Raw genomic sequence first — 25,191 nt, 5'->3', positions numbered from 1 at the left:
TTTCTGTGTAGGGCCTTGGCCGGAATTGTCTTTCTAACCAAACTATTCCTTGAATTGTGTACTTGAATTTGTCATTTTTGGGTTTGTCCTGAAAAGCGCAAGATGAAAAGTTTCTGAAACATGCCTCTCTCTTCAGTAGCTTTCAGAACTAATTGATCTAGTCTTGCATGATACCCCTTGAGCTAGCAAAAAGGCCATTTCTGGTATCCTGTTTGAATTCAAACATAGATCCCAGAAAAGTGAGAATTTGAACTCCTTCCCAATTGCTTTGCTTTTTCTCTGCACAGAGACACACATGATGACCAACATTTCTAGATACTTTCTTATCAGCTTGTTAAGAGATATTATCATACTTGTTTGATTATATCTAATGCATATGGCTTGATACTGTTCTAGTCTGCATTTTCAGTTGGACTTTTCAACCAAGTATGTGCATGGCTCTCAAAGGAACCTCAGTATGTTTTACTCTGCTTCTCTAGTAAGTAGAAAATAACACTGGGTAGATCTTATAAGGAAATTGTTAGGTTCTTTTCCTGAGGTTTCACACACCAGATATAATTCGCACACACCATTTCTGCAAACAGTTTAAAGATTATTAAAGCTTATGCAAGCTAGGTGACCCTGCCCCCCGCCCGACCCTTTTCACATGCATGCGAAGGTGAGTCAAAGTGAGGCACTGAACAAAGAACATAACCCCTTTTATACAGGTTAGTTGGTCATGCTGACAGATACTCTGGCCACTCCCCCATAGTCACATGCCACTCAAGACAATCCCCAGTCACTTCCTCAGAGTCACATATTACCCCAGGTACAATGGTACGATGAAATCATCCTCAAGAAATAATGCAAATGTAAATATCCTCATCCTGCAGAATCGTTATGCAGCTAATTTCCTGACTCAGTGACTCCCCAAGCAATGCGGGTGTGACATACCTAGCTTTAGGGGGTGGCTAGAAAGCATTTCTGAATGGAAGATATTGAACGATAGTTTAATTTGATAATAAGGGGAGTACGAGCAAATGCCTGTTTAATTGCACTATCATTTGCATTCTTTCATGAATGTTGTCCCCACCTACTTCCAAAATGTTCACTCAGTGCAGTTTAACTCTCTCTGGACACTAATGTGATATTAAAGAGAGAGTCCCATTTAATCTTTTAACATTTCAAAATGAATCTTATTTAGTGGAACCAGATTCAAATCCTGATCTCTGCTGATGCTCCGACTACAATTTGCAGCAAAATTCCTGGACTTGGGAAGAGGAAGAATCACCTGGAGTTTCTGATACTATTTATGGGCAGAATCGTTTGGTTATATAGTTTTCCCCTGATTAAATAGCTTATCAATGACATCAATCAGAGCTTGTACGAATAAAGTTTGTGTTGAATATTGGATATCACCAAGTTTGTTTCATCTTGTGCGTCCTTCAGCTGTCATATTTCTAGCTTAAACAGATCAGAATCCCAAATTATTTTTATGTTACAGTGATGCTGGGACCAGTGACCGTGTAGTTATTCAAGAACTGATTAAAACAATAGCACAATCTCAACAGCTTGAGACAAGTACTCAAAGAGACTTCAAAGGTAAGAGGCTGTACAATTTAAATCTAATCATTTAAGGATTTCACTAATTTACGTTTTGTGCACATTGCACAAAAGGGATCATAACACAAAAGACCCAAATCTACCAAACAATCTCAGGTGAGGCAAAGGTCAAAATTTAAGTACGATTGCTAAGCATGAATTAATGGATAAACCAATGATTCAATATAAATTGCTCATTAAATAGCAAATTCAAAGATTCACAAATATGTCAGACAGTCCACTCAGCACATACAACAGCAGTTTCAGCCTTTGATCTTCTTTGGGTGGAATTCCAGCTCCTTCCCTTTAATGTGGTGGTCACCAATTCTCACCAAACAACAATTTTCCCTTCAATCCAAGTCTCGTGTATAGACTTGAGGAAAATGATACACCTCTGCAAAACTTCTTCAGCCCTGCTCTTGATTTGTTTTAATGGTGACCTTTAGTCTATCACTCATTGAGAACCTTGTACATTGCATTCCTGATCTAGGTCAATCAGTTTTTTTAAAAATAATTTCTGAAACCGTGCAGCAATCTTCTTTTTTCCTCTTCCCACTCTCGGATCCAGTCTTTGTTTTTCCTTTTTCTTTACAATCTTCTTCCTCATATGAGCTATGGCTTAAAAACTAGCCAAAGTCGTATGGGGCTGTTTAGTGAACCTTTTTGCAATTGAATCCAACTGGGAGCCTGGCTTCTGGTCACCACTTTTGCCTGAATTCACACCTAGCCAAATAGCCACTTATTCTGGAGAAGCATCATTATTGTCAGCAGATGGCAAGACAAAGACTGATACAGATGTGTCTTGATTGATTGATTTTTTTTTCAACCCTTTAGACCCCTACTATCTTAAGTTGAATCATTTCTGGCAGCTCAGCCCATTGATCTTGCTGTGCCTTATTAATTAGATTGTGGTTGATCACTAACCTCTTTGCCCAATTCCTGAGCCATCTCCAAACCCTTGATAACATTTGTCGTCAAATTCTACTTTAACATGCTTGGTAATTGTACTTGCACATTTCCTGGGGTGGAGCTTTCCAAAGGTCACTACCCTCTGAAGGAATTCCTCTTCACAGATTTCAATAGCTTATCCTAATCATGAGATCATGTCACCTGGTTCTAGATTCGCCAACCATGGAAACAGCTATGTCCACCTTAACATGCTGTGTATGAATTTTTAGTCTAAGCCAGCTGCCATCTTGATGTTTGAAGGTCTAGAAAAGACAAATCCTGTGTCCTTGTTTACCACATGTGTGGAAATAGATTTTCTACTCAGCCAAAAGGAAATTAAAATTGAAAATAGCAAGAATATTATGGCTGACCTAACCTGTCCAGATTTATTACAGCATAATGTTTCCAACAGTCTGCACAGGTAAAAGAACTGCCTAACTAATGTATATTGCCCCTGTAAAAAACAAAGAGTGGAGATAAATGGTTGTTTTTCTGGTTGGCTAGTGGTGTGCCTCTGACCAATGTTGGGACCATCGTTGTTTACAATTTTCACCAATGATTTGGAGTTAGTGACTGAATGTAGTGTTTCAAAATTTGAAGATGGCACAAAGGTGAGTGGTACAGCAAAATGTGCAGAGGACACTCAGTCTGCAGAGGGATACAGATAGGTTAAATGAGTAGGCAAGGGTCTGGCAGATGGAGTACATTGGGAAATGTGAGGTCATACATTTGGTAGGAATAACAGCAAAATGGACAATTTAAATGGTGAAAAATTGCAGCATGCTACTGTGCAGAGAAACCTGGATGTCCTTGTGAATGAATCACAAAGTTGGTTTGCAGGTGCAGCAATTAATTAAGAAGGCAAATGGAATATTGACCTGTGTTGCAAGAAGGATGGAGGTTAAAAACATGGAACTTCAGCTGTATAGAGTATTGTGTACAGTTTTGGTCTCCTTACTTGAGAGAGGAGGATGTACTGGCACTGGAGGTGATGCAGAAGTAGTTCACTAGATGATTTCAGAGTTGAGAGAGTTGGCTTATGAGGAGTGAGTGAGTAAACTGGGCCTATACTAATTGGAATTTAGAACAATGAGGGAGATCTTATGGAAATGTATAAAACTATTAGTGGAATAGATATGTTAGAAGACAGACAGATGTTTCCATTGGTGGGTGAAGGTAGAATAGGAGGCATTGCATCAAAATAAGAGGGAGCAGATTTAGGACTGAGTTGAAGAGGAACTTCTTCACCCAAAGGATTGCGAATCTGCGGAATGCTCTGCCAATTGAAGCAGTCGAGGCTATCTTGTTGAATGTTTTTAAGCCAAAGTTAGATTTTTGAACAGTAAAGGAATTCAGGGTTATGGTGAATGGGCGGATAAAGAGAGCTCGGTCCACGATAAGGCAACTATAATCTTTTTGAATAGCTGAGCAGGCTCAAGGGCCCAGCTGGCCTACTGCTCCTATTTCTTATGTTTTTAGTGCTAAGGTATGTTTGGCTTTATTTTGAACCGTAGGGGTGGGCGAGCAATTTTAAACTCTAAAGTTGTCTATTCATTGTATGACAAAAATGTTTTTGTTTTTCATTGTAATGTCAATGGGTGCCTTAGCATTTTCTTCTTTTGCTATCTTGTAGCCTCCCACAGTCCATATCTCAACGTTTATCTCCCGATCTAGTGTTTTGTCTTCTGTTATCACATTCCAATTCTCCAATTTTGCCAGGACAAGGCTTTTGGGTCTTTGTTTCCAGTGCTTGTATTTGACTGTCTTCTGTCTTACTGTGGCTGGGAATCCTTTTTGATTTCTGAACAACTTCTCTTGATCCAAGCTTTCTGTACATCCAGCTGATTCTAAACATCCTCTATTATGCCGGCATTTCAAAAGCTGCTCTCCTTTATCCTTTCTTCAGAGAGTCTAACTTTTCAGCTCCATGCTGTTGCTTTTAGATTTCCAGACATTGTATAAGTGACTGGTCACATCGCTTGTTGTAACTAATCTAGCTTGAATTTCATTATTGGGTGTTAATTTGGATATTATCAAATCTTCGTACTTGGAATTGTCCACTGTCTCTCTACCTTGGTCCTTCCAATCTTAACTTTTCCATTGCTATTTTGAACCATAATATTGGTCTTTGCCTCATTTATGTTCAATTTAAAAGACACTATCTTTTGAGTAGATTTGGCATGGTCTTTAACTTTGTTCTGACAAAACAACCCAGCATGTTAAACAAATTGTTATTATAGATTTTGTTTCTACATGTACAATGTAGGAAAAAAGCAAAGCAATAAACTAAACATTCTCATTTAAATTATTCTTTCAGTTGTATTGCTGACAGAAGTTGATAGATTAACAAAAGACGCCCAGCATGCCTTGAGGAGGACAATGGAAAAGTACATGTCGACCTGCAGATTAATTCTGTGCTGTAACTCAACATCGAAAGTCATTGCACCTATTCGTAGCCGATGTCTTGCAGTGCGAGTCTCTGCGCCCAGCATTGAGGAAGTAAGTGTTCTTGGCTTGATGCAGTTCTTGATTTTAGGATTTTACTTGACCACATAAGTCATCTACTAAATTGAAATGCTTCCCTGACTGTTCATTGCATATAATAATTTCAACTTCCATAGATCATTAGTGTCATAGCTCAATCTGAACCCTTCCATATTGAGTTCTGTGGCCTCTGTCACCTGACTGAACACTTTGTCTCATTTGTATGCATGAGAAATGATGGGGATTGTAAGAGACAAATAATGTTTACTTATAGTACAGGACTGAGAGTTGGTGGTTAATCATAATATGAAAACACTGTTAACTTTTCCCTGATTTTTGGAAAATCTATTCCACAAAGAAATGTGAAAATGTGTTTTCATTTTTGTAACCGGTCAGTAAGGATCAATTGCGTCTGTTTATTTTCCCTTAATCAGTAGAAACTTAAATTTGGCAATATGATATCACTGTCCTATTTTGTCTCTCGGCTTGTTATGTCTTAAAATTTCTCTTTCTTAAAAAGGTTTTAAATGTCTGCTCGAAATAATCTTGAAATAAATCTTCAACAGTGCTATTAAGAATGTTATTATCATAATACTATCTTTAAACACAGAACCAATAATTGAATCCCAGATTATTGCTCCAATAAAACAATTTCCAATCCAATCACAGCGGCTTTAAATTTAAACTCTAATAATAGTTCTGGAATATAGAACTAGCCTCAATAATATTGACTGTGAAACTATCTATTGCCATAAAAGCCCAGTTGCTTCACTAATATCCTTTTGTTAATGGAAGCAAATCAGCAGTCCTTACCTGATCTGACATCCTCATGAGTCCTGACCTACAGTAGTTTGTTTGACTCTTAATTGCCCTCCGAGTAGGCTAGCAAACCTCTCAGTTCACAGGACAGTTGGAGTGAATAAATGCTGGCATTGCAATTAATGCCCACATCCCATGAAAGAATTATCATAAAAAGTGCAACTTAATGAGTGGCCTTAATGCATCCTAGAAAACTAGGCCACCTGTCTTACAGTCAGACCCTGGGCAAGGATTGCTAAAATACCAGTGTTCCAAACAGATATCAAATCATTAAGCTCCCAAGTTAAGGGTTAATGTGGCTCTTCCCCTTTACTCACCCATCCCCTTGGTTGGTCAGAACAAGATTAATGTAAAAAGGATGCTTTTTGTTTGTTAATGCCTTTCGCCCAAAGCAAATAATATTTTGAGGCACCAATTTAACCAGGCTTCCTGAGTTAAGAGTTTATTCAGTATTAAATGTAAACAAAATAAAACAAGCATGAATAACAGATTTAGTAATGAGATGTGAATCCAAATAAAGATTAAAGTTAAAAGATCAATGGTACCTTTGGAACATGAAGATTACAGCGGAAAGTTGGTAGTTGAATAATTGATATTGTAATTCTTGGCTTTTGCAGGTTCGTTGAAATCTGTTAGTTGTTTTTTTTTGTTCGTTGGCAGCTGTCAATTCTTGACGTCTTTTATCCTGTTGCCTTCTGATACAAGAGTCCTTTTACCTGAAACTGAGGTGATCAGAGGGTGGTTCTTCAACTGTGACGTTCATAGTACATTAATACATGAAGCTAATCAAAATATTATGCAAACCTCTGTTCATTAGCACACCTCCTTCCACATAGACTAGGGTTCCAGTCAGTTTTTAATCCTGTCCTTGTATGTTCCTGGAAGTGAAAAATACAAAATATGCCTGCAAGAGATGACCTTCTGCTGAGAGAGGAAGGCAGTCAGCATCCTGATGTCACTCTTGCGCTCACTCTCTCACACTGCTTAAAGCTTCTCTGGTATATCTGCAAGTGCAGCAGTCCATGGATCCCAGATAGGAATTTGCCAGACAACAGAATTTACATCTGCAGTCCTTTTTTGTTGTAATTCTCCTTTTATTTCTGAAAAAAAACCACTCATTTAAAAGTTTAAAAATGTGTGCAGTACTACAGGTTGCGATCTGTTGTCATGACATTCTTTAAATTCAGTTATGGTCCATTTTGTGTCCATCAGAAAAGCCAAGTAAGTTGGCTATATAAACATTTCATCAGGAAGACTATTGCAGTGTTTCTCAAATCATATTTTCCCTATTTTATCACTTTACAATTAACTCCTTACCTTCAGCCACATTTCCAACTCCTACACATTGTCCCAGCCCCTTTCCTTAGCTCTGCCCCCATATACATTGAAGTCCCTTCACTTGTACCACTCCCACAGCTATTCTCAGCTGTACCAGTTATCAGTGTCCTTTGTAGATTCTGATCATTAGCGTTCTCATTTAAATGCTTCAAAGTTATCAGTGTTTCTGACATCGATCATTTAATCTTCACACCCAGTGACAAGTGTAAAATAGATCTGAGGCAAATATTTGGAAAATACTAGGGTTGGAGGTCTTCATTTAGACCATATTTTACAACATTGTGAACATGATAATTCGTGCTTATCTGTTCCCAGATTTGTCATGTGTTGAGTGGAGTTTGCAAGAAGGAAGGTCTTGTTCTTCCTCAAGACCTGGGTAAGAAAATTGCAGAAAAATCCAATCGCAACCTGAGGAAAGCATTGCTTATGTGCGAAGCCTGCAGGGTTCAACAGTAAGTAACTCATTTTTAAAAGATATATTTAATTTATTCTTGAATATTACCGGAAATACTGTTTTACCTCCTCTCTTGAGGTAACTCTGAATTCTGTGTAACTGAATTCAACTTCTGAAGCTTGTACAGGTAGTTCTGCTATAAGTAGTATTTCATTAATGCAAATTGGCTGTAATGCAATTGGTGATGAGGGAACGCTGTTTCTAAAATGCAAACTTTTAAAGTATGTGTTAGCTATAACACAATTACATTGCCAACACTTTCTTTAATTGCATTTGTATTGCACAATTTTTGTATAACACAGGGTCGCACAGGAATGTAACTATCGCAATCTGGAAGAAATACTACGTGTTGAGACATGCATCTATTACTTGTCTCATAACATAATGATACTATAGTAACAGCTAATCTGCTATACCGTCATACCATGCTTTGTGATTTCAAGCATTTTGAAAATACTCATCATTACACACATTTTAGAACATTTTAAAGTAGCAAACTTGAAAATGCATAATTTTCTACTAATTCAACTGCTGTGCATTTGCCCCTTAGAACAGAAATGAGAGACTTGAGATTGTTTTGATTTTACTTGTAAATGTATTTTTATACTCTTTAGATATCCATTTATAGCAGATCAAGATATTCCTGAGACAGATTGGGAAATATATCTCCAAGAAACTGCTAATGTTATTGTCAGCCAGCAAACACCACAAAGGTAAAGCTCCTGGAATTTTCTTTATTTGCAACCAAAAATGGAGGGATTCATGCTTTTTTTTTTGGCCTGCAATCTATTACATGATTCTTATAGTGTTTGGGTTTTGCCATAATTGAACTTACTGTCACAAGTCTTTTTTTTCAAAGTAGATATAGACTAGGTAGACCTAATAGTTGACCTTCAGTTGAAAGCTCAATATGTCATTTCATCTTAGTTGAGGCTCAAAAGTCAGCACTTGGAACCTCACATAAGATTTAGACGTAGAATTAGGTCATTTGGCCCTTCGGCCCTTGGTCATGGCTAATAGGTTTCCAAACACCATTCTCCTGTCTTATCCCCATAATCATTGATCCCCTTACCAATCAAGACTCTTTTTCTGACTTAAATACACACAAAGACTTGGCCTCCAGAGCCCTGTGCAGAAATGAGTTCCACAGATTAACCATTCTCTGGTGGAAGAAATTCCTCCTCCTCCCCCTCCTCATCACAGTTTTAAAGGTTCGTCCCTTCATCCCGAGGCTATGACCTCTGGTCCTAGCCTCTCCTAGTGGAAACCTTATCTCCCTGTCCACAGTATCCAGGCTTCTCCATATTATGTAAGTTTCAATCAGATTCCCCCTCATTTCCAAACTGAGTGCAGACCCAGAGTCCTTAACTGTTCCTCATTGGACAAGCTCCTCTTCTCTGGAATCATTCTTCTCAACTTCCTCTGGATCCCCTGCATCAATAGCATATCCTTTCTTAGATATGGGGCCCAAAAACTTCTCTCAATGTTCCAAATCTGGTCTGACTAGAGCCTTGTATAGCCTCAGCAGTACATCTCTGCTCTTGTGATAAAGCCCTCTTGAAATGAAATGAATGGTAAAATTGTATTTGCCTTCCTACCTGTCAACTGAACCTGCATGTTGTTCTAAAGAGAATCCTGATCTAGGACTCCCAAGTCCTTTTGTGCTTTTGATTTGATTTCCAAAGTCTTTCCCCATTTATAAAATAGTCTATGCATCTCTTCTTGCTACCAAAGTGCGTAGCCTAATACTTTCACACATTTGTGTTCCATCTGCCACTTCTTTGCCCACTCTCTTAGTCCTTCCAAGTTTTTCTGCTGCATCCCCACTTCCTCAACACTATCTGCCACCTATCTTTGTGTCATCTACAAACTTAGCAACTTCAGTTCCTTCATCCAGATTGTTAATGTATGATGTGAATAGTTGTGATCTCAATAAGGTCTCCACTAGTCACTGGCTGCCATTCTGAAAAAGACCTTTTTATCCCAACTCCCTGCCTTCTGCCAGTCAGTCAGACCTTTAGCCATATCAGTACCTCACGCCTAACACTGTGGGTCCTTATCTAATATAGCAGCACTTTGTCAAAGGCTTTCTGAAAATCCAAATGGATCGCGTCCAGTGGCACTCCTTTTGTCTAACTTGTTCATTCCGGCATTACCTCCCCTTAATAAAGCCATGCTGACTCATCCCTATTTATCATGCACTTCCAAATACTCTGCAATTTCATTCTTAATAACAAACAGTAAAACCTTATCAACGACCAAGGTCAGGCTCAACACCCTATACTTTCCTGTCTTCTGCCTCCTTTCCTTCTTAAGCAATTATGTCACATAAGCCTCTAGGGCCCTCCTTGACTCCACTGATTTCTGAAAGATCACCACCAATGTCTCCACAATCTCCTCAGGTGTCTTTTCAGAAAGCTGGAGTGTAATCCATCTGGTCAAGGTGATTTATCCACCTTCAGACCTTTTCAGCTTCACTAGTACCCTCTCCTTAGTAATGACCACTACACTCACCTCTGCCTACTGACTTCCTTGAGATTCTGGTATTATGCTGGTACATCCATTGGAAAACAATGCAAAATACCTATTTAGTTCCTCTACCATTCCTTTAAAAATCACACAACACCAGGTTATAGTCCAACAGGTTTAATTGGAAGCACTAGCTTAGGAGCGCTGCTCCTTCATCACCACCTGATGAAGGAGCAGTGCTCCGAAAGCTAGTGCTTCCAATTAAACCTGTTGGACTATAACCTTATGTTGTGTGATTTTCAACTTTGTACAACCCATTTCAACACTGGCATCTCCAAACATCACCATTTCTTTGTTCCTCATTACGACTACCATAGCCTCATTTTCTAGCAGTCCAATGTCCACTTTTGCCTTTCTCTTGCCTTTTTCATTTTGTAAAAACATTCTTGCAAACTTCTTTCATGTTACTAGTTGGGTTTCTTTTTATTTCATCGTCTCACCCCCTTATTGCTTTTCTCATTACCCTCTGCTGATTTTTGAAGGCTTCCCAGTCCTCTGGCTTCCAACTAATCTTCACCACATTGTCCCTGATTTCCCTTGTCAACAGTGGTTGCATAATCCTGCATTTAATGTTTCTTCGTCCTTTGAATGAATTTCTGCTGTGCCTTCTGAGTTAGCTCCAGAAACTTACCATTGCTGCTGCACCATCTTCCTTGCCAGGGTCTCTTTTTCCAACGAACTCTGGCCACCTCCTCCCTCATGTCTTTGCAGTTGCCTTTACTCAATTGTAATACTCTTACTTCGGACTCCAACTGCTCCCCCTCAAACTGCAGGGTGACTTCTATCATATTATGGTGACTGCCCCCTTGGAGTTCCTTTATCTTCAGCTTCCTCTTCGGGCTGCTTCAAAAAAGCATCATCTAGAAATTCCATGAATTCCTTTTCTTGAAGTCTGTTACCAACCTGATTTTCCCAGTCTACCTGTATATTGAGTCTCCCAAGATTATTGTAATAATGCATTTCTAACATTCCTTCTCTAACTCCCGATTTATTTTCTTCCCCACATCCTGATTTTTGCTATCAGGGCTTTTCTTTCCCTTTACAGTTCATCAGCTGTTACCATACAGGTTCTATGCCTTCTGACTCAATATCACTTCTTACTATCGACTTAATTTCACTTCTTACTAACAAGGCAACCCTACCTCTCTATACGTTTGCCTGTCCTTTTGCTAGGACGTGTATTGTTGGATATTTAGTTCCTAATCCTGATTCCCTAACAGTCACATCTAAGATACCCACAATATTGTACCTGCTGATTTCAATCTGAGCTACAAGTTCATTTACCTTATTTCATAGACTGCATACATTTAAGTACAGAACCCTCAGTCCTGCATTTACTATCATAGTTGTCCCTGGTTGAGTTTGTCCTATTGGAACAGCTCCCTCCTTCCCCATTACTATTGCCCATTCCCATGAATTCAGACCCATTTTTCCCAAACCAATCTATGAGCCATGCATTTACCTCTTTTTATTCTTGCTGACTCTGTGCCTATTTGCTTGGCTCAGGTAGAAATCTGGAGATTATTACCTTTTTTGATTCTGCTTTTAAGGTTAATCCATAGCTGCTCATATTCACTTGCCTATACCATTGGCACCTGTGTGGACTATGACAAATGGATCTTTCCCCTCCCACTGCGCATTCCTGCGCAGCCCAGATGAAATATGTAAATGTTGGCATCGGGAAGGCAACAGGCTTCAGTACTCTGGATCCTGGCCACAGAAAACAATATCTATTTCCAACAATGCTAAGCCTGAAAACAACTAATTTTGTTTTTAAAAAAAAAGCTTACGAACTATGAGACAAAAAAGCAAGCGCAAAGCACGTCTTTTCCTCTGCCTCCAAATTCCCTGAACTATATATACACTCAGCTGTGACTCAATTTGGATGTAGTCTCTCCTTCCTGACCAAGCGAAGCTTACCAACATACAATGAGATAAGATAGTCTGTGGCAAAAACTATGCACCTGATATTAAGGCTTGTTTTATTGGGGGATGAGACCACAGAACACATTGCTCCCTAGAATGGACATGGGATTGGTGGCAAAAGTAAGTCAATTGTCTATGATAGCCATCTGGGAGATTTAGAAGGACGTAACACAAGTTGGGTTTTAAGAACGGGCCTAAGAAAGAAATTCTTTTAAGGATGAAACTAATGCAGGGCTAAGGTGTAGAGGTAGTAGAAGCTCAGGTGAAAACCGGTATGATTGCAGATCTGGAAGATGAAACCATATCCAGTAACTACTACATATGAGAATCTTACATTGAAATTTGAAACAATTAGTCTCCTGACTTCTTTTCAAAAGTAAGTAATTGCTTGTGAGCAAAATTAAGTGACAAAAGGTGCAATGCAACAACCTTTAATTTTTTTCCCCCTCCTTTTCATTTTTTCTTTTCTTTCTTGGCAGCATCAATATTTATAAGCACCTTTTCAAGCATTTGTTAGAACTTGACAAATCTTTGTTCTTAGGGTCTTGAGGTTATGTTGTCGGGAAGGTACTGTTACAATACATTTCTCCTTCCTTCCTCACTTATCCTTTCCTCTTTCCTTGAACCTATGTCAATGAATCTTTTTTTTTGCCTTCACCTTTTAGGCTATGGTAAGGTGGCACTTTGTACAGTAAATTATACACTTATTAGAAAATCTTGGAATGTATGTGCTCTATTTGGAGATTAATGATATTGCAGATTACACTGTAGATACTTTTCCAGTAGAAGTCGTCAGCTTTCTGGTTTGCTAATATTTAAACAGCATAGCATTGGTATCAGCACAATTTATAATGAAATTTTGTGAAGTCTGATCAATAAAATATCCATATAAAAATGTTATACTGTATTAAATGCAAACTTTTATGGCATTTTTGAAGCATTTTATAGTGAAGTAATAAAGGAAATAGAGGCAACAATTTTTGTTACAGTATGTAAATTAGATCACTCTCTCAAAGCATAATTAGTGCTGAAATATTAATTTGGTCCTAATGGCAATAAAAAAGGTTTCATTAAATTAATTATACAAAATGTTATTTAAGATGTTTGTCTCTGCTTTTAGACTGCTTGAAGTGCGTGGACGGTTGTACGAGCTCCTGACCCACTGCATACCACCTGAAATAATAATGAAGGTATATAACAGATTTATGACTTAATTTATGTTACATAATACTTGATGTTCTCTGGCCAACTAAAATGCTTGGTATAATTGAGCAAGTTGGCCATCTTGGTCACAAAACAATAGACGTGTCTGTGGCCCAATGGATTCTTTAAGTCCATGTTCAAGTTTAGGAAGTGAGCATCCACCACCTGCAAAACAACTGTACCCTGGATGCTCTTGGTAACTTGGTAACTCCATTGATATTAGGTGGCTGAACAGAGGCTTTGGTTTATCTGGAGACAACATAAAAGACCCATTTGCCATTGGAAATTCGAGCCAATGGCGTCTAAAATGAGTGCATTCTGGTGAATGTGTTCTCTGGCCATACGTCCACAGCTGTCAGTCAGTGTGGTAAGTTTATGGGAGGTATGGTGCAAGGGTGTCCTGCTGATTGGTCAAGGAGCTCATTGAATATGGGCAGAGTTGGGTTGGAATAGACCTATTTGTAGATTTCTGTTGCAGTTAACCTTATGATGTAAAAGGTGTAGAGCAGGAATGTTGCTCAGGGACCGATTTGAAGAGTACCTGTGATGGTGCATGTCATTTAAGTTTGTCAAGAACTGATTTGTACCATGCAAGGACATGGTATTCTCTAGTTGAGTACACGATGGCATGAGCAAAGGTCCTTGGAGACCTTGCCAGTGATCCCCATAAGAAAGAGGTACTTGTAGGTTTTAATTTTTTTCTTGTAGATATGGTGTGCTTTCTGTAATTAAGGGTTCTGCTGGTGTATCAGTTAAACTAGGTGGGGGATTATGTTTTAACGTGGTGTTTAGTTCCTTAGCATCAGTGCTGTGGAAGCAGGGCATTCAGCCCATCAAGTACACAGTGACCCTCCAAAGAGCATCCTGCCTCGGCTCACCTTGTACCCTATCCCTATAGCCCTGCATAGCTAATCCTTAAGCATCCCTGGACAATGGACAATGTAGTATGGCAATCCACCTAATCTACACATCTTTGGACTGTGGAAAGGAACACACACCTACACGGGGAGAATATGCAAACTTCACACAATCGTCCGAGCTGGAATCTAACCTGAGTCCCTGGTGCTGTGAGGCAGCAGTGCTAACTGAGCCTAGTGATTGTGCTACCCAGTGATTGTGTTAAACGATTTTACAGATCCAGAGTTTTAGACACTTTGTCTTGCAGTTGTCAGGCTCAGTTTTGCAATATTATTATTTTAACATGTCTGAACCTGTAGGTTACTAGTTTTAATTAGCATAGGTAAGCGTTTGGAACTGGATTGTGGCTAGCTTGTTGGTGTACAAGTTGAATTGAGTTGAGGTGAAGACAGATGCCTCTGATAACCTGTTCAGCTGTTTCTTCGAGCTCTAGTCTTGTTACCCAGATGTAACCTGAACCATCTGTCTCAGACTAGCAATAAAATGGCTATTCCTGATGAAGGGCTTTTGCCCAAAACGTCGATTTTTTTTTTTCCCCTGCTCCTCGGATGCTGCCTGACCTGCTTTGCATTTCCAGCACCACTCTAATCTAGACTCTGGTTTCCAGCATCTGCAGTCCTTGTTCTTAACCTAGCAATAAAATGATGTCAGTAACCTAGGGAGTGGAATATTTGATAATTTGTATTATGCTGAGCTTAATGGCAATTTTACCTGTTTAGAGATTCCATTGAAAAGCATCTTTAGTAAGAGCTATTATTATGAGGACTTAATCATGGGTGCTTCTTTCTTAAGACCTCTTTGGTGAGCACTCAATCTGCTCTCCTTTTCTAGCTTGATCAATTATCGGATAGGTGCTGCACTACAATTTTTAGGCATACAGATAACAGATATTGGCTGGGAGTTTGATAACTTTGGCTGTTTAGTTTTAGGATCTTGGTGACCTTAGACATTCACCAGGATTTTGACTTGGTTAACAATGTATGGGCTTGGGGCCAAAGTTGAAGATTTCAGTGAGCATGTTGCCGTAATGAACAGCAATGTCCACTTTGCTGATTCGTTGTACTACATGGTGTTAAGGGGTTCAGGGAAAGATCCAGAGTTGTGCTATTTATTCACTCTGGATTTGGAATTCTTCACCATTTTCCAAACAGTACCTTTCATTTGTATGAAGGATGTAACTCTACCTGATCGGCATTTTAAAAGTGCTTGGCAGTAATGGTTGCTGGGCTATTTCAAAATGGTACAGGCCTCCAGTCTGAAAAACAACCCTCCACCACCATCATCTGTATTTGACCTTTGTGTCAGTTCTGTATCCAAATGGCTAGTTCTCCCTGTATTCCATAGGATCTAATCTTGCTAACCAGTCTCCCATGGGGAACCTTGTCGAGCGCCTTACTGAAGTCCAAACAGATCATGTCCACAGCCTTGCCCTCATCAATCCTCTTGGTTACTTCATCAAAAACTCAATCAAGTTGTGAGACATTATTTCCCATGCGCAAAGCCATGCTGACTATTCTTAGTCAGTCCTTTAAGTGCAAGCAGTATATTTGACAAGTATAAAAATAACTTTAGCAGATGCATACAAAAGGCATTAATGCATAGGAAGATTTTACTTGACATGTAAGGATCTATACATCCAACCCAGATACATTCAAGACCCAGATTCTGACTTCTTCCCAGAGTCCTGCTGGGAGAATCTCATGCTAGGGAGATTGCAAGCCTATTCACCTTGTGTGTGTGGTTTAAAAGTCTCAAAGTTCTTGTCTGAACAACTTAAAAGCTTACTTAAATGATTACCACAATTGAACCTGCCCCAACTATACTTCCAGGCAGTGCATATGCTAACTACTCAGTGTGTGAATCAGCTTTTCTCGCCGCTTATTTGGCCAAACACTTCAAAATTGTGCCCTCTGGTTTCATCCATTTACTGTAACAGGTTCTCCATATCCACTCACTTATTTGAAAACTTCAATCAAATCTCCTCATAGCCCCCTCTTCTCCAAAGAAAACAGTCTCAATTTCTCCAAAGTTAAAAATTACGCAAGACCAGGTTATAGTCCAATAGGTTTATTTGGAAGCACGAGCTTTCGGAGCACTGCTCCTTCATCAGGTGGTTTTGATGAAGGAGCAGCACTCTGAAAGTTAGTGCATCCAAATAAACCTGTTGGACTATAACCTGGTGTTGTGATTTTTAACTTTGTACACCCCAGTCCATCACAGGCATCTCCAAATCATCAATTTCTCCAATTCGTCATCTTAATTAAACTTCTACACACTCACTCTGGATTTGGAATTCTTCACCATTTTGTAAAATGAGAGAATGAGGAACCTTCCATAAGTAGCACAACTCTGGATCTTGCCCTGAATCCCTTGACACCATGTAGTACAACGAATCAGCAAGCTAGACACTGCTGTTCATTACGGCAACATGCTCACTAAAGTCTTAAAAAACAGCCAGATCTGTGCACAACACTGCAGCTGAACTCTAACGTGTCTTGTAAAATTTCATCGTTATCTCCTGTTCTTATATTCAATGTCCCTATTTCTGAACCACAGGGCCCTCTGCGCTCTATTACCAATTCACATTACCTCCTCTGCCACCTGTAATGTCTTATGTAGGTCTCTCTGCTCCTGCACTCTTTAGAATAGTACCCTTTATTTTATGCTGTTTTGTACCAAAGTGTGCCACTTCACACTTTTTCATATTGAACTTCATCTGTCAGCTATCTTTCTACTAATGCTAACTTCTTTCATGTTGTCAGTTTTCCTAGTTTCTTTGAATTTCTGCATCATCTTCCATGACAATAGTCCCAGAATAATTATTTATTTTCTTTTCCATTTACCTATCCTCCATTATAAATTGTCCTGTTCTGAACTTTAATGGGCCCATATTTATCCAAGATTTTTTTTTGTATACCTAAAGAAGTTACACAATCACCCTTTTTCATTGGCCTGCCTCTGTATTCTTTTCTTTGTGTTTGTCAGTTTTATATTGCTCCCAATTCTCAAACTTACCACCTTTTTCTTGCATTGTTAAAAGCCACTTCCTTTAATGTAATGCTATCCTTAATTACTTTTATTAATCACAATTGGTTCGCCTTTCCCTTTAGGTGTTTGTGCCTTAGAAGAATGTAGATGTATTGCAGAACTTGAAATATTTATTTAAATACTGATTACTGCTTGACTCGAGTTAAAATTGTATTGTTTTCTTAATCCACACCATAGCCAAACTCTCCCCTTCCAACATTTTAGTATTGTTTGTTCAGGTTTAAGACCCTAGTTTCAGAGTTAACTATATTACATTTCAAACTTAATGTAAAATGTTATCATTTAAGGTCACAATTTCTCAAAGGCTCCTTTTTATAGTGAGGTTATTAACCCTTTCTCATTGCATAATAAATTTAAAATAACCCGATCTCTTTTTGGTTCTTCAATATACCGCTGAAGAAACCCGTCCTCTATAGTAGTGCTGATTATCGAAGTTGCCTTTTATTGTGATATTACCCACATTACATTACATTGCATTGTATCTCTAATTTCCAAGCTTATACTGTGGTCAACATTGCCACTTGATGAAGGGCTTTTGCCCGAAACGTCGATTTCGAAGCTACTTGGATGCTGCCTGAACTGCTGTGCTCTTCCAGCATCACTAATCCAGAATCTGGTTTCCAGCATCTGCAGTCATTGTTTTTACCTTACAAACAACTCCTACCAACATCTGCTTCCTCCTGCTGTTTCTTTCCTCGACCCAAACTTATTCCATATCCTTCAATTTGAGATTGTCACTTTCTGATATACTAATTTTGTCCCTTATCAAACATGCAACCCCACCTCTTTCCTTTTTGTGTATTCTCCTAAGGTATTTATTTTCTAATTCTGGTCCACCTGTAGCCACTATTCTGAAATGGCAATTAAGAAAGACGTGCACACCTGAATTTCTAACTTGTCCTCAAACATTTGTGAATGCTGAGTGCATTGGAAAGAGAGCCTTTAATTTTGCCTTAACATTATTTTTTCATTTTTGTTCTTACTTGATGCTTGATCTAGATTTGGCTCCCACCTTGCCAATCCAGTTTAAACTCTCTACATCAGCACTAGCAAATATCCCTGTAAGAGTTTTCATCCCAGTCCAGCTAAGATGCAATCCATTCATCACGTACAACTCCTAGCTACCCCAGAACTGTGCCAGTACTCAGAAATTTGAAGCTCTCCCATAAGTTCACTGGCATGTAGAACTGGATGTATGTGTCTTCTGTACAGTGCCGAGTCACACCAAATATCTGTTCAGTTCATCTGCCATTTCCCTATTTTTTGATTAATTTCCTATTCAGGTTCATGCTGTAGAAAACAAATATTCAGTTTACATGTATTTTCCTTTTAAATAACTGTAGAAATTCAATGCCTATTTATTCTTGTAGCTAGCTTTCTTTTGTACTCAAATTTACCCTTCACTAATCTTTTAGTTCTTATTCTTTAATATTCTGTTCAATCTACTGACTGGCCATTTCTCTTCACAGAATTATATGCTTTTCCTTTTTAGATTTATGCTATCTTTTAACTTTAGCTATGGATGATGCATCTTTCCCTTATCTATTTCTCTACTGTGAAGAAATACTTTTTCAAGTGTTCTGCACTATCATTTTATATTTAAATCCTTAAATGAAATATTCATCATCTTAAATATCTGGCAGTGCATCCCTACTCCACTAATCCCATAACCTAATTTCCAAGTTCACTTTAGCCAGATCTTTCGCGATGCTCTGATAATTGCCTTATTTAAATTTAAAACATTAGTGTTTAACCCTCTCTCCCTTCCCACAAACTGAATAATTGCTATCAAGCAATGCGTTTACATTTGTTGACTGTCCAGGTCATTACCTTGACCCTTTTGTTATGAACCAAATCAAACCATATCAAGGATGTATGGTCGAGCCTAACTTTTATCTCGGGTTAACTTTTAAGGTGCTACATTCCAGGTGTGACTCACTTGGTTTATTTAAGCAAAACACTTTCTTATTATACCACAGTTAAAATGCAAACAAATGAATACTTAAAATAATATATTGTTTAATTACTGCTCATCAACTGTTTTAATATAGCAGTATCCTATGCATACAACCTTGGCAAAGGCAAATTCACTTGCTATCTCCTCCAGTCCAGGAGAAGGAACACCAACTGAATGAATCCGGCAGCAAAGAGAGAGCTCTATCCAGCAGCTTCAACTCCAAACCCCAACCTCAATAATTGAAAGCAAAAACGAAAATCCTGGATCTGTGTGAGCCTGACTCCAGCCACTATGCTGCTTTTGTCTAATTTTTTTTAAATCCCAAAGCTATTTACTCTGCTTTTCATAGAGCAGAAACCTCAGCGTCATGTTTACAACCCGCCCTCCTTCAAGAAAAATAGCACAGAACAACTCCCTTTAAAGGCATATATCATCATAATTCACTGAATACAATTCTCCTATCATATTGTGCCAATAAAGAATTTCCACATTTAATATTTACATTGGAAAAAATTATAGAAAGCACACCTGGAGCTAAGATGAATTGTGATCTCTTTTCACATTATTGAGAGTCATAGAGTTGTACAGCATGAAAACAGACCCTTCGATCCAACCCGTCCATGCCGACCACTTATCCCAACCCAATCCAGCACCCGGCCCATTTCCCTCCAAACCCTTCCTATTCATATACACATCTAAATGCCTCTTGAATGTTGCAATTGTACCAACCACCTCCACTTCCTCAGGCAGCTCATTCCATACACATACTGTGTGAAAAAGTTGCCCCTTAGATCTTTTTATATCTTTTCCCCTCTCACCCTAAACTTATGCCCTCTAGTTCTGGACTCGCTGACCCCAGGGAAAAGACTTTGTCTGTTTATCCTATCCATGCCCCTCATAATTTTGTAAACCTCTGACGCTCCAGGGAAAACAGTCCCAGCCTGTTCAACCTCTCCCTATAGCTCAAATACTCCAACCTGGCAACATCCTTGTAAATCTTTTCAGAACCCTTTCAAGTTTCACAACATCTTTCTGATAGGAAGGAGACCAGATTTGCATGCAATATTCCAACAGTGGCCTAACAGATGTCCTGTACAGCCGTAACATGACCTCCCAACTCCTGTACTCAATACTCTGACCAATACAAGAAAGCATACCAAATGCTTTCTTCACTATCCTATCTACCTGCGACTCCACTTTCAAGGAGCTACGAACCTGCACTCCAAGGTCTCTTTGTTCAGCAACATTCTCTAGGACCTTACCAGTAAGTGTATAAGACCTGCTAAGATTTGCTTTCCCAAAATGCAGCACCTCGCATTTATCTGAATTAAACTCCATCTGCCACTTCTCAGCCCATTGGCCCATCTGGGCAAGATCCTGTTGTAATCTGAGATAGCCTTCTTCACTGTCCACTGCACCTCCAATTTTCGGGTCATCTGTAAACTTGCTAACTGTACCTCTTATGCTTGCATCCAAATCATTTATGTAAATAACAAAATGTAGAGGACCCAGCACCGATCCTTGTGGCACTCCACTGGTCCCAGGCCTCCAGTCTGAAAAACAACCCTCCACCACCACTCTGTCTTCTACGTTTGAGCCAGTTCTGTATCCAAATGGCTAGTTCTCCCTGTATTCTGAGAGATCTAACCTTGCTAACCAGTCTCCCATAGGGAACCTTGTCAAACGCTTCACTGAAGTTGATATAGATCACAATTATTATATATTACATATATATATATATAAAATGCAGAATATATATTACTATATTATTTATTATTATATTCAGTTCCAAATTACAATTTTAATTACATCCCTGTGACCACATTAGTGATAAATTTTCTCAATAGTCTATTCCAGCAAATTTCTATGTTACAAAGAGGTAATTTATAATCCTGTCTCATTACACCTTACTTGATTTGAATAATCTGTCTCATTGGCCATAGAGCATTTTGCTCTAAGAAAGTGTTCCGAAAGTACTCTGCCGAGGCTACCTATGTCAAACGAATTTATCTAATCTATATGGAAATTCATTGTGACAGAAGGCTGTGGAGGCAAGGTATTGAGTATATTTAAAACTGAGATAGATAGTTTCTTGAGTATCAAGAGTTACGGAAAGAAACTTACTAGCCATGATTGAATGGCAGAGCAGACTTGATGGGCCTAATTTCTTCTGTTATGTCTTATGGTCTTATAAATTAAAATCACCTTTGTCACGGGAACCCATTATTTCTTCATGTATATACTGTCCTACATTGTGATTTCCGTTGGGATCTCTGAACTGCTACCACAAGTGACTTCTTACCTTCACTCCATCTCCTCTGTACCCAAACTGATTCCATATCATGACGTCCTGAACAATGGTCATATATCCTTAATGTACCGTGCCACTATGAATTAACAGAGTTATCTCTTCACTTTTCTTTCTTGGTTCCTGTTAATCCTAAATATCACCACATCTTTGAATGTTAAGGCCCCAATCTTTGTTACCTTAACACATCGTTAATATCTGGAAGCAAACTTTGCTATATGGGTGGACTGAAGAAGGTAGGAATGAAATTTTGGCACGTCCAAACTTTATAGTTGTGCTGGCATAGACATTTGAAATTTCTCACTAATTTTGTCCTAGTGTAAAGGAAATGCAAATTCGCAATTAAATACTAAATAATAATCGGTCATAATTTTATTGGTTGTTTACCAAAACAAAGTGCTCAATGCTGTCATTTTTGTTGCAGTGTAGTACAGTTATATAGATTTTAAATACTTAATGCAAATTTTCTGAAATCTGTCTTGTCGGTTGGAAATATTCACAGGTCTCCTTTTAAATTGTGATTTTCCACATCAGTTGTTCTACATTTTACACTGTTAATGTAGGAAAAACAAACTAAATCCAAAATTTCATTTCAAAGTGGTAGTTTCACCCACATGCTTTTCTGGATACAATAATAATTGAACCGCGAGAGAATTGTTCCTTTGCTTTGAATTAATTTGTAAAATCCTGCAGGGTGCAGTTATTGAAATGATAACTTCAAGGAATTTACCTTTTATGGAATTGCATTTAATGAGCAATCAGATCAACTAATGTTGGGTTTGAATGTCTGAGTAGAATTTATGCCCAGCTATTGAAACAAATAATCGTAGGACGAAAAGAACAAAAAAAAATCACTGAAATGACTATGGTTGTTTGTGACATTTCATATTGAACTGAGTCAGAAATATGCATTAATCAAACCTTATCAGTACAATTAATGTCATTGGATAATTTGTAGTTTAGAGTCGTTCAGTCTATTTATAGTAAACTAAATTTTTAAAATCTTTTGTTTAATTTTTGTGTCTTAAGGGTCTCTTGACAGAGTTATTAAACAATTGTGACGGTCTGCTTAAGGGGGAGGTTGCACAGATGGCTGCATTTTATGAACATCGTCTACAGCTTGGCAGCAAGGCCATCTATCACCTGGAAGCATTTGTGGCCAAGTTTATGGCTATTTACAAGCAATTTATGGAAGATGGTCTGGAAGCTATGATGTTCTAATGTTATGTCTGTTTATAAAGATGTTCTGACTTCATTTTGGGAAACAGAATCATAGAAACTTTTGCTTAAGACCTTCAATATTATAGGCAACTGAATCATTCTTGTCTCCTACTTTGTCCTATTATATCAAATCTGAAACCTGTAAATAAATCTGTCTAAATCTACAATAAATAGCATCATTTCTATTAGAATTCAATCTGTTTTGTGCATTTTTTATTTTATAATTCAGGGCCGCAAACAATTGCCTGAAATCTTTTTTAACACTGGGGGGGAAAAAAATAAGGAAATGTGTAATAGTAAATCGCTGCTTTGAAAGTTATTTTCATTAATTAGATCATAAAACAGGCCCTTCAGCCCACGATGTTGTGCCGACCACTGATCCTCATGTATGCACCCTTAAATTTCTGTGACCATATGCATGTCCAGTAATGTCTTAAATGTCCCTAATGACTTTGCTTCCACAACTGCTGCTGGCAACACATTCCATGCTCTCACAACTCTGTGTAAAGAACCTGCCTCTGACATCCCCTCTATATTTTCCTCCAACCAGCTTAAAACTATGACCCCTCGTGTTAGTCATTTCTGCCCTGGGAAATAGTCTCTGGCTATTGACTCTATCTATGTCTCTCATTATCTTGTATACCTCAATTAGGTTCCCCACTCCTCCTCCTTTTCCAATGAAAAAAGTCCGAGTTCAGTCAACCTCTCCATAAGATAAGCCCTCCAGTCCAGGCAGCATATAATAGGGCGACCAGAACTGGATGCAGTATTCCAATTGCGGTCTAACCAAAGTTTTATAGAGCTGCAACAAGATCTCACGACTCTTAAACTTAATCCCCCTGTTAATGAAAGCCAAAACACCATATGCTTTCTTAACAACCCTGTCCACTTAGGTGGCTATTTTAAGGGATCTATGTACCTGCACACCAAGATCCCTCTGGTCCTCCACACTGCCAAGAATCCTATCCTTAATCCTGTACTCAGCTTTCAAATTCGACCTTCCAAAATGCATCACCTCTCATTTATCCAGGTTGAACTCCATCTGCCACCTCTCAGCCCATCTCTGCATCCTGTCAATGTCCCGCTGCAGCCTACCACAGCCCTCTATACTGTCAACGACACCTCCAACCTTTGTATCGTCTGCAAACTTGCTGACCCATCCTTCAATCCCCTCATACAAGTCATTAATAAAAATTACAAACAGTAGAAGCCAAGGACAGAGCCCCGTGGAACACCACTCACCACTGACTTCCAGGCAGAATATTTTCCCTCTACTATCACTCGCTGTCTTCTGTTGGCCAGCTAATTCTGTATCCAGACAGCTAAGTTCCTCTGTATCCCATTCCTCCTGACCTTCTGATTGAGCCTACCATGGGGAACCTTATCAAATGCCTTACTGAAGACCATATATACCACATCCACAGCTCGACTGTCATCAACTTTTCTAGTCACATCCTCAAAGAACTCTTAAGGTTTGTGAGGCATGACCTGCATTTAATCAAGCCATACTCTTCCAGATGGTCATAAATCCTATCCCTCAGAATCCTTTCTCACACCTTGCCGATGACAGATGTGAGACTTACTGGTCTGTAATTGCCAGGGATTTCCCTACTTCCTTTCTTGAAGAGAGGAATTACATTTGCCTCTCTCCAGTCCTCAGGTACGACTCCAGTGGAGAGCGAGGATGCAAAGATCTTTGCAAGTGGCGAAACAATTGCATTTTTCGTTTCCCAAAGCAGCCGAAGACAAATCTGGTCTGGGCCTGGCGACTTGTAAATCTTAACGTTTGACAAAATTTTCAGCACATCGGCTTCCTCTATCTCTATCCATTCCAGCATGCACACCTGCTCTTCAAAGGTTTCATTCACTACAAAGTCCGTTTCTTTCGTAAAGACAGAAGCAAAAAACTCATTTTAGGGCTTCCCCTACCTCCTCACACTCCACACACAAATTCCCTATGCTATCCCTGATCGGCCCTACTGTTTCTTTGACCATTCTTTGATTCCTCACATAAGCGTAAAATGCCTTTGTGTTCTCCCTAATCCGTTCTGCCAAGCCTTTCTCGTGCCCCCTCCTGGCTCTCCTCAGACCATTTTTGAGCTCCTTCCTCGCCTGCCTGTAATCCTCTAGAGCTGAGCTTGACCCTAGCTACCTCCACCTTATGTCAGCTACCTTTTTTCTTTTGACGAGAAGCTCCACCACTGTGGTGGCCAGTATATTAGGTCCAGGTTGACGAGTCTCATCCACAGACTCTATCAACAAACACATCGACCTGGACCCAATATTCTGGCCACTACAGCGGACAGCTCGAACTGACAACCGGAAGCGGCAGAGACAGGCCACTATAAATGCCGGAGAAAACAGCACAGAAGCGCTTCACAGGTGGCTCCCAAGCACTGAGGATGTCACCTAGACAGGGGACGAAACTTTTGCCAGACAAATCCCCAGCTCAGCGAA

The 25,191-nt window shown here is 39.1% G+C and overlaps 1 protein-coding gene across 1 annotated transcript in view; it reads left to right on the top strand.

The window, feature by feature from the left end:
• The window catches only part of rfc3 (replication factor C (activator 1) 3), a 35,029-nt gene extending 12,104 nt beyond the window's left edge, over positions 1-22,925 (top strand). Inside the window, exons 4-9 of the mRNA XM_072577223.1 lie at positions 1,484-1,581; positions 4,847-5,028; positions 7,486-7,622; positions 8,239-8,337; positions 13,200-13,269; positions 22,543-22,925. Coding sequence (XP_072433324.1) covers positions 1,484-1,581; positions 4,847-5,028; positions 7,486-7,622; positions 8,239-8,337; positions 13,200-13,269; positions 22,543-22,734 — 778 coding nt within the window. The 3' untranslated portion in view covers positions 22,735-22,925. The remainder of the gene's footprint in view (positions 1-1,483; positions 1,582-4,846; positions 5,029-7,485; positions 7,623-8,238; positions 8,338-13,199; positions 13,270-22,542) is intronic.
• The last annotated feature ends 2,266 nt before the right edge of the window (positions 22,926-25,191 follow it).

The sequence above is a fragment of the Chiloscyllium punctatum genome, chromosome 9, assembly GCF_047496795.1.
Source record: "Chiloscyllium punctatum isolate Juve2018m chromosome 9, sChiPun1.3, whole genome shotgun sequence".
Classification (NCBI taxonomy): Eukaryota; Metazoa; Chordata; class Chondrichthyes; order Orectolobiformes; family Hemiscylliidae; genus Chiloscyllium; species Chiloscyllium punctatum.
This window is presented reverse-complemented; position numbering and strand designations above follow the sequence as displayed.